The sequence below is a fragment of the Glycine max genome, chromosome 15 (genome assembly GCF_000004515.6).
Source record: "Glycine max cultivar Williams 82 chromosome 15, Glycine_max_v4.0, whole genome shotgun sequence".
NCBI classification, from domain to species: domain Eukaryota; kingdom Viridiplantae; phylum Streptophyta; class Magnoliopsida; order Fabales; family Fabaceae; genus Glycine; species Glycine max.
The window spans coordinates 51,139,692-51,149,609 of NC_038251.2; the positions used below are offsets into that span (position 1 = coordinate 51,139,692).

Here is a 9,918-nt window from a genome sequence, read left to right on the forward strand (position 1 = left end):
TCCTTCAATCATAGGGAGAAGCAAGAAAGTTGTCTTTAGTTTTTTGAAAGACAAACTATGGAAAAGAATCAACAACTGGCCACCAAACATCTGTCAACGCTGATAAACAAGTTTTAATAAAATCCTTTCCTCAAGCTATTGCATGAATGTTTTTCTTTTGCTAGCTACTCTTAAGGACCAACTTCAAAAATGATTAATTCCTTTTGGTGGGGCAATAACAAGAGATCATCAAAAGGGATGAATTGGCTAAATTGGGACAAATTGACAATGAAGAAAGAATTTGGTGGCCTAGGCTTTCGACATTTGCATGGCTTCTATCAACAAAGATGTTATTGTAACAAAGCTCTTCAAAGCAAAATATTTTCCAAAGGAAAGTTTTTTGGATGCCCCTTTTGGGCATAATCCAAGCTATGTATGGCGTAACATTCATGCTTCACAGGTTCTAGTCAAGAATGAAATTAAATGGAGAATTGGTAATGATCAATGGTAAATGTTTGAACTCAACCTTAGATCTGACATGTTCAAAATCTTCATGATTCTACACTCCCACCCTATGGCTGGAAAAATCTCAATGTTAGCTCCTTTATTAATCACAGGAAGGCTACTTGGAAAATAGAGATTATTGATAAGCTTTTCAACAGAAAAGACAAACTGATTGTCCTATGAACTCATTTGCTAAAAACTACATCAAATGATGAATTAATATGGCAATTCAGCAAGCACGACAATTACACAATGAGGACAACTTATCATCACCTTATGGATTCAGTGCTGCAAAATGATCACTTAAAGGTTGAAGGTAACTAACTTCTCCTATGGTGCCTTCATCTCCCTCCTAAAGTCAAACAATTCTTATGGATACTTTTGTGGGATTGTTTTCCAACATGGTTCCACCTCCAATCAGAGGTAGTTCAATTCACGAGTTTAAGCCCTTACTACCATTTGAATCTTGAAAACTCATAACATCTCTTATTTGCATGTGAACATGTAAGAAAGGTTTGGGAAGCAACAGGTTTGTGGAGTTACATTTATGTCAAAATTTTAGAAGCTAAAAATGTTCATCAACTTGTTTTTGGCTTGTTAGAATTCCTCTCTACAGAAAATCAAGTGAAATTTGCCATGTCTTTTTGGTGTATTTGGCATCGATATAACAATTTGATTTGGGAGAACAAAGATGTGCATCCATTGATCTTTATCTAGCTTGCAATGTAATCTTTCAATGAATGGAGTCATGCAAGGAAAGACAACACTTTATCAAGCCCTTATCATCCTCAACCTATTTTTTTCTTTATGGAAAAACCCGTATCAAGGTTGATATAAGTGCAACATAGATGCTTGAATTTTTGCAAGCGAGAGGAAGTATGGTATTGGCATCTGTATAAGAGAAGACCAATGAAATTGTATAGCAACAAAGACTTTTCACTTTAGTGGAATTCTAGAACCAATAGGGGCTAAGACTTGTGGACTTCTACATGTTCTACTTTTGGCAAAGGATCTTAGTCTTTCAAACATGACTTTTGAAATTGATTGCAAGAATATAATGGAGGAAGTTGCAACAAACTCGACACGAATTTCATATTTTTATTTGATTTTATCTAAATGTAGAGATTTACTTAGTACTTTTCCTAACTCATTGGTGAGTTTTATTGGAAGGCAAGCCAATATTGTTGCTCATTCATTGGCAAGGGCATCGATATCAATGTTAGCATCCAATGTTATCATATTCCAAATTCTATTGTTTCACATATCATAAATAAAATGCAATAATCTTTTTCCTTTAAAAATAAATAAATCAAGGGTATAAAAGAAAACTAACAATTATTACATTTGAAAGTGAACATATGTTTCTTATAATTAAGACAAAAATACAATTATTTGTTTCTTATATAAAGTATTGAAGTTAGTATAAGACAACAAGCCTAACTTCTCTCATAACTATCAATTACGATATAAAGGAATTGCACTTATACTTTGAGAGTTCTAAGCACTCCAAGAAAGAGGAGAAACATATTTTCTTAATGTCATTTCCCTAGTTCATAATAATCATCATGGATTAGATTTCTTAAAGGGTGATGCAAGCTGATTGGTTTGGTTCTTCATGCGTAGGTGATATCCTTATGCAATTCTTGTTTTGATTTAAAGGTTTTTGTGATTCTTGAGATAAGGTATTTCAAGGTATTCTTATATTAGGGTATCTCAGGGCATCTCAAATAGTGTGATAATTTTAAAGAAAAAGAGGATTTATAAACCCCATTCATATAATAGCCATATTGTCTTAACACTCTTGGCTACTCATTGCATCCAAACTCGAGCCAATGCTCATTTTTCAAGGCTTCAACCAAATATCCCACTTCAAGTTGCTAACCACTTATCCAATTCAAGAAAGTGCATTTTTAGTATCACCTACTTGGCTTTCTGAAATACTCTATTATATATTTGTAGTTAACAAGTTAGTATTGATATTTGATAACTATTTTTGCATGAAGAGATGTTGGATTGAGAATTTGAATATATTCTATTTTCATTTATCAATAAAAACTTTGCTTCATTTTGTTCCTATTTATTTTATTTTATATAAAAGCTCCACAATTTGACAAGATCTTACCGAAACATAAAGTAGCTTACATGACATGTCTGCATAGATACTCATAACTCATCAACACAAAAACTTAGTACATGCTCATACATTATATTATTAATTTATTTTCACTAATCTAACAACCCATAATGTGTATGTATCAAAATTCAATTGCTATTTATGTTAACACTTATATTATTAATTTATTAGCACTAATAATTATGCTAGGACACCAACTTTGGGCCTAAGCCCAACAATTGAGTTAAATAGGGGAGTTAGAGAAGAGTTGTTGATGTGGCACTTAGTTAGGGTGTGTGAGTGGTTATAATAGAGGGGGGAATGTTGAAAACCATATGGCTTAGGCAGGGAAAGAATTATTGCTTCTTTGAGTAACTTTGTTTTGGGATTACAAGGGGTCTCTCTTGTAGTATTCCTTATCTTTTTCTATCAATAATACAATTTTGATTTCTCTTTAACCTCAATTCTATCAATTGTTTGAACCATCGGATAACAAAGAGAGTCGATGTTGTTGGAGATAGAAGACATGTGGACACAACATGGAGCATGAAGCGATACTTTGGTTTCACTCTTAGCGTTAAGAGAATCTCAATGCATGTGTTTTTGATTTACCACCTCCATTTTTATTTATAAGACCCAAATTAGAAGTTATACTTGTTCCTTTTTATAAGATCTCATCCATAATGTGTCTTGCATTAATTATTTTTAGACTAAAACTAAATTACCCCTTACTAAAAGAAGAAATGTGTTGTATTGGAAAACATTTAGAAGCAAGAAAAAAATAATGACAGTGGTGTTTTAAAAAATATATATAAATTTAGGATAAAATTATTGTTATAAACTAAATTAACCACTTTTTATTAATATTGATGAATTAGGTAATTGGGTCTCGTAAATAATAACAAAGGTAGTATCTTATTCCAAATATAAGAAAAGGATTTTCTCGCTTTTAACCCACTTCTGATGGTCAAGAGAAAACTTGAACATAAAATACTTCTTTTTTGTGTAGAGAAAAACAATATTGGTCTAGAGTCACTATTCATAAATACATACATTCATATTTATAACATTCCTATAAAAAACAAGATTTTTAGGAAATATAATTTCCAAACAAACATGATTTCTGAGGATGAAAAAGATTTTGTATACCAAATACCCCTAGTGTGGATTGATTTAAGGAACTTGACTCTACCAGAATTACATAGTAGGCAAGTTTGAATTTGATCATGATGTTGAAATTCATATTTGAATTTGGGGTAAATAGTTATTTTCATCCCTGAATGTATAGAACATTGACAAATTCATCTATCTGTTAACTTCTCGTTACCATTAATGAAAAAGTCTGTGTGACACATTCAGGAACGAATTTGTGTTCTACACATTCAATGATGAAAATGACTATTTACCCAAAATATAATTTAATCTTCATCTCTCCCTCTTTAATCGCTGCAAGCATAACATTATAATAAACACTTAAACAAATAAGAAAACAAGTATAAGTTAGAACAAATATAATAATAAGCATAATATTGATTAATAAGCATAATTTGTCTAATGCTCTGAAATTCTAATGTTAACGGATGAATAGATTTATCATTTTTTTCACTTTCGAAGATTAAAATTTAAATTTTTATCTTTTGAGGACGAATTTATTATATATTCAAGGACGGAAATGATTATTTACTCTTGAATTTGACACGAGTATAACATGTTGTTATCAGTACCAAGATAATCAATTCAAATTTAATTAGATAAGATTTGTTTTTTTTAGATTAGTTAAAATTTGATTATATTATTAGTTAAAAAAAAAAATACTAGCAAGATAAAATAGGTGGGAGGGATTCTTTTGCCATAGGTGGAAAAAACAAAAAGGCAGAGTTGTGCGCCGTCCAAACAAAGCGCATCCAATTTCTTTCCCCAATTCCCAGTCCCCACAAACAAATATAGCTTACAACTTACGACTTACAATTACAAATACAAATACGAATACCCTTCTCTCTCACACAAAACACTAGTCCCTCCCTTCTTCCTTGTCTCTTTCTCTTCTCAACAACATGCAGATCTTCGTCAAGACTTTGACTGGCAAGACCATCACCCTCGAGGTCGAGAGTAGCGACACCATCGACAACGTCAAGGCCAAGATCCAGGTTCTCTCTCTCTCTCTCTTCCTTCTCTTTAATAAGCGCTTCTAATTCTTTCGAGTTAGGGTTTAACGCGTTTGCTTCAAACTTTTATTATTTGATTTTTCGTGGCTTCTTATGCTCGTACTCTGCCTGCTTCGTCGATTTAAGGGTTTCTAAATGTTTTTTTTTTTTTTGTAAGTTCTGGAGCTTTCGTATTTGAATATATATGTGTGTGCAAGGTTAAAGCTTTTAAGAATTGAATTATATGTTCTGTTGAGCAGTTGATTTCTGTTGCTTAAGTGATACTGTTTTGTTTTTTTGTTTTGTTATGAGATATTTTGGAATCTGCTTCTGTTATTTGTTTATATTATGGAGATATTCTTTAGAGGCTTGTAATAATTTGTGGCTGTTAAGATTTGACATGCTTGATGCTCAATTATAAAGTGAACTCGTTGTCAAGCCGTTGGGAATTTATATGCTCTTGATTGAACAGTCTCGGAATCACCTTGGAATATTCTTCTGTATAACCACCTTTGGTCAATAGGTTCTTTGATACACTTGGTTGATGCATATGTATAATTCAATTGTTTTGCGAGTGATTGCCATGTTTCGTCTCTCTGTTGATGCGTTTGACAAACTTGGATAGTGTGTTATAACTGAATAGGGCTGGACATGGTTTGGACTTGGGTTTAGCCAGTTAGTATAGAAAGCTGAACTGCTAGTATGCTACAGTTTTCAAAACTGAACAGGTGAATACTGCTAGTAGGGTGGGAATCATAACTGAACAAGTATAGTGTCTAAAACTGAACTGAAGATGGTAGTCGTCAGTGAATGTCGCCGCCAATGCAGAAGTCTCAGGAGAGGGAGGTCTATGCAGGGTTCTACAGCAGCAGCAACAAACGCATGCGTGAGAGAAAAGTTGCAAGCTTCTGCTTATGGGTCCTTTGTAGGGTTTAAACCCTTTCTTTCAATTGGGTTGGGTTGGGTTGGGCTACAGACTCATTTCCCTTTAGTTTTTCTTTTGAAAAATGCTTTATCCGCCGTGGGCGTCATGCCCACAATGGACGGCGGCCGCCATATGCTACCCGCAATGCCACTGCCATTTTATGGTGTTTTATCAAAAACCTGTCCCGCCATACCTCCATGGTGGTGCCATGGCCGCTATTTAATTTAATAACTCTGCGGAGTAAGAAAAAAATGGGGTGTGGTGGGGGTATTCTGCACTATAACTATAAATCAATTAGTGAACTAGGTGGTCCTTAGTTATCAAGTATGTCAGATATCAATCAGCCTCTTAAAACTTATTCTTTCTAGTTTCTAGCCATCCAATTCATAACAAAAAATGCAATATCCTAAAGTCAATATACAAACCTTCACATCATTCCCCTATTGCATCTATGTACTTTCGGTTGTTTCATCAGAAATTATACTCCTTGCCAAGCTGCTTTCCTTCTCTGTCCATAGTTCCAAAATTGAGGCCATGTACTGCCTTCTAGGATTATGTTCATTTATCTCTGTTAAAGCTGCCAGCTCTGCTGTATATGCTCCTCCTTCGTCCATGTCATTTTCCAGCCTATTAAGGTTTTCATTATAATCTTTAATAATTTCCTGAAATTAAAAATATGTGAAGCCAGATAACAAAGTTTAAGCATTAGAAAATTTATCAAATGAATTGGAGCAATAATGCAATATAATATTAAAATTAATCTGAAAACCTTTTATTGGATCAAATTGCTATATTAGAAGGATATTATTCTAAAGCAATAGAGGAAGAATGAAAGTTAAGGCCATACTACCATTCCTGGTTAAAGCAAGTATCAGTGAACCAATTCATTAATTAAATCTTGATGTGGCATGAAATACAGAGTCAAATAAAAGATTAAAATTCAAAACCAAATGCTTGCAGCAAAATGGCTTTGATTAAAAGTTAGAAAAAGAGGATTATGTTTCTGTGAACATTTAGTCATTTACTATTAAACAATGAATGTTACCACAGAAGCATTCTAAAAATCTAAAATGAAGGAGGATAAAAGAGTACTGTATTAATGAAGTTGGACAGTTTTTTGATAAAGGTTTCAGTCTCAAAACATAAATGACTTGTATTTAAACAACTAAGCCTGTGCAATGCTTGAGCTGTACATTTGTTTAACATAATTAACTCATGGCAAATGAATATATTTAAAATATAATCTATATCTGACATCAAATATAAATATCATTTTTGTAACTTATTAATTTTTTTATTCAAAGCTTTTATCTTTGTGTATGTATATACTACTAGTACTATGCTTTTATTTAATTACATGTATTCGGTAGTTAATCCCATGATTTGTATAATGATATGCTTACATGTATAGTTTTGATCATCTTATGTAAGATAATAATATAATTTTACATGGGGTTTTTCATTATATGGCAAGGCTTGCTGAATTGAAGCTTGATGTATGAATGATAACATTGCTTGCCATATCTGAGTTGCATCATTAATTTCTAACAACTTTTGGTGGAATGTGTTCGTAGGACAAGGAAGGTATCCCTCCTGACCAGCAGAGGTTGATTTTTGCTGGTAAGCAGCTGGAAGATGGTCGCACTCTTGCTGATTATAACATACAAAAGGAATCAACACTTCACTTGGTCTTGAGGCTCAGGGGAGGAACCATGATTAAAGTGAAGACTCTAACTGGAAAAGAAATTGAAATTGACATTGAGCCAACTGATACAATCGACCGGATCAAGGAACGCGTTGAAGAAAAAGAGGGAATTCCACCTGTGCAGCAGAGGTTTTCTCTCTTCTATGAGTTCTTTTACTAATTGGACTTAGCAGCCTTTGTTAATTCAATGCCACATGATTTAACTCTTACATGGAAATGTGCTTGTCACTTGTTTCCTGCAAAAAGCTTGTATTTCTGATCATATATTTAAGTATTTATCTTCACCTATTATTGTGTTACATAAACCTTGACAAGATACATGCATCTTTAGGGCCTTAATTGAGGATCTCATGGACTAGTGAACTAGAGTTATATTTGGCTTGACTTTTCTTTTTGAAATAATGAGAAGCCCAAAAAAAAGTTAGGCTACAAACACTACCAGGTTAGCATATAATCTAAAAAGGTCTGGAATGCTTATCCACATCCATGCATTAATCTGTGCTTCTTGTCATTGATATATTTATCTCATCAAATTGTATAGCATACTCAAATTGATAATGGAGAATCTTCTGAAGAATGCCTAATTGCTACAGTTGTATTTGTCTTGCTTGATAATTTAGAGCAATGAGTTTTGATCCCCATTCTCTTGAATTGATGTATTTGTTCTGTTTCAGATATTCCTTTTAGATTTGTTGCTAATTACTATATAAATTAATATTTATTCTATTGGAAGCATTAGAATCTTACAACTGTTGCATGTTGCTGCAGACTCATATATGCAGGTAAACAGCTTGCTGATGACAAAACAGCTAAAGAGTACAACATTGAGGGTGGTTCTGTACTTCACTTGGTGCTTGCATTGAGGGGTGGTACTTATTAGTGTAGATGCCATATCAGAACCCAAAGACATGAAAGGAAGCTCTATTCCTGCCCCGTCTCTCTGAAGACATCATTGTTCTTTTATGTGCTTGGTTTTTGTAATTGTGGCTACTATTGGTGGTCAGTAACTCAGTATCTTTTTAGTTGTATGCTATTTAAAACCCTAAGTTGGCCTTTATAATGAATATCTGAACCAATGATTTATAACCTTAGTTTAGGTACATAATTTGCTTTCTTCTGCTTTTCAAGGGAGCACTAATGTTTACCCTTCAAACACTTCTATCAGTGTCAGAAGTTTATTATCTTCTGTGGCTTTGTTTGTGGGTGTCTTTATCTTGAAAAGAGGGTAAAGGAAGATTGATGTTCGTGGAGGTTTTAAGTGATTTCGGAATGGAATGGTCGTAAAATGATGGATTGTTATGACTTATGAGATTGAGGTCATAGGGGCATTGGAGATGATTTTAATGTTGGGTTTTGGGGCTTCTATTGGCACCCAACATTTTTCTCTTTGCATTGCTCCTTTTTTTTTTATATAAATATCTTTATTGAAAATTAGATTCTGATGTTATTAGAAAAAAGTTTTTTGGAAACTTTTTTTTTGGGATGTAATTTTTACTTAAAAAAAACTTTCAAAGGATTGATTCTAGCTTTGACAGTCAGTCTTTATTATGTGTTTCAGAATCCATTTGCATAACTGTAAACACAAAAGTTCTTACTTTTCAAAGTATGAAATTAGGAAGCAAGATTTTGTGTTATTGATGTTGAATATCTGTTTGCCTCATTCTAACGGTTAATCAAACACAGACTTAGTCTTTGTTACATTGTGTTTATTCTCTGGTTTGCTTTACTGCATAACATTCAACTATATACTACATTGCAGTTTTACGGTTCCGCAGAAAATTATTCCTTTATGTTAAAACAATACCTTTTATCATAGATAATACTCGATGTACTCCTCCATATTGCTTTAATCTTAAAGTTTATGTTTCCTTCTATTTTTCTATCATCCTAAGAAACACCGACTCAAACATGAGGCACCACGTCACGAACACGACAAAATTAAACAATATAAGACATGGGAGCATGGCATATACATTACTACAATATATAATTTAATTATAACATATTATTGGTAAATAGAAAAAGTTATAATTTATATAGTATAAACTATCTTTATTGACATACATGACTTGTCTATATTCTAAAATCAAAACTATAATCTCATGTATATTTTTGAGTTCCAATATCTCTGCTCATTAACTTAAGAGGAGGGGTGAATTAAGTTTCAAAATTTTTTCACTAACAAACTTTAATCCCCTTTTAAATGATAGGCTCAGAATGCAAAAGAAGAATAAAAAGAAACAATTAATTTAATAATGTTCTTTTAATTACACAAGATAAAATAATCTACAATAAAATAACTGAGATAAGGGAAGAGAGAAATGCAAACTCAATTTATACGGTCACTTTTTGTACTTATGTCTAGTCCTCAAGCAAGTTACTTGAGATTTTCTACTATCTCTATAAATTCTTTACAGACTTTAAACACACATCGGGATCTCTCACCCTTGTATTCAAGATTCTCACACTCCAAGAAACACACAGTCTCTTGATTATAACTGAGTACAAGAGATAAATAGAAAGATTTCTCTCCTTTAGAGTAGACGAT

General features: G+C 32.8%; 1 protein-coding gene across 1 annotated transcript; it reads left to right on the forward strand.

Moving 5' to 3' along the window:
- Window positions 1-4,454: 4,454 nt before the first annotated feature.
- On the forward strand, window positions 4,455-8,461 carry LOC100794152 (ubiquitin-NEDD8-like protein RUB2). The gene is made up of 3 exons (XM_003546758.5): window positions 4,455-4,743; window positions 7,240-7,499; window positions 8,139-8,461. The coding sequence occupies exons 1-3, from the start codon at window positions 4,651-4,653 to the stop codon at window positions 8,248-8,250; spliced, it is 465 nt and encodes a 154-aa protein (XP_003546806.1). The 5' UTR covers window positions 4,455-4,650; the 3' UTR covers window positions 8,251-8,461.
- Window positions 8,462-9,918: the final 1,457 nt, after the last annotated feature.

What these genes read in the sequence shown, in the direction of transcription:
- LOC100794152 (XM_003546758.5), top strand. Translation starts at nt 4,651, where the DNA reads ATGCAGATCTTCGTCAAGACTTTGACTGGCAAGACCATCACCCTCGAG. An exon ending in ACGTCAAGGCCAAGATCCAG is followed by an intron (nt 4,744 to 7,239) that starts GTTCTCTCTCTC and finishes ATGTGTTCGTAG; the next exon opens with GACAAGGAAGGTATCCCTCC. An exon ending in ATTCCACCTGTGCAGCAGAG is followed by an intron (nt 7,500 to 8,138) that starts GTTTTCTCTCTT and finishes ATGTTGCTGCAG; the next exon opens with ACTCATATATGCAGGTAAAC.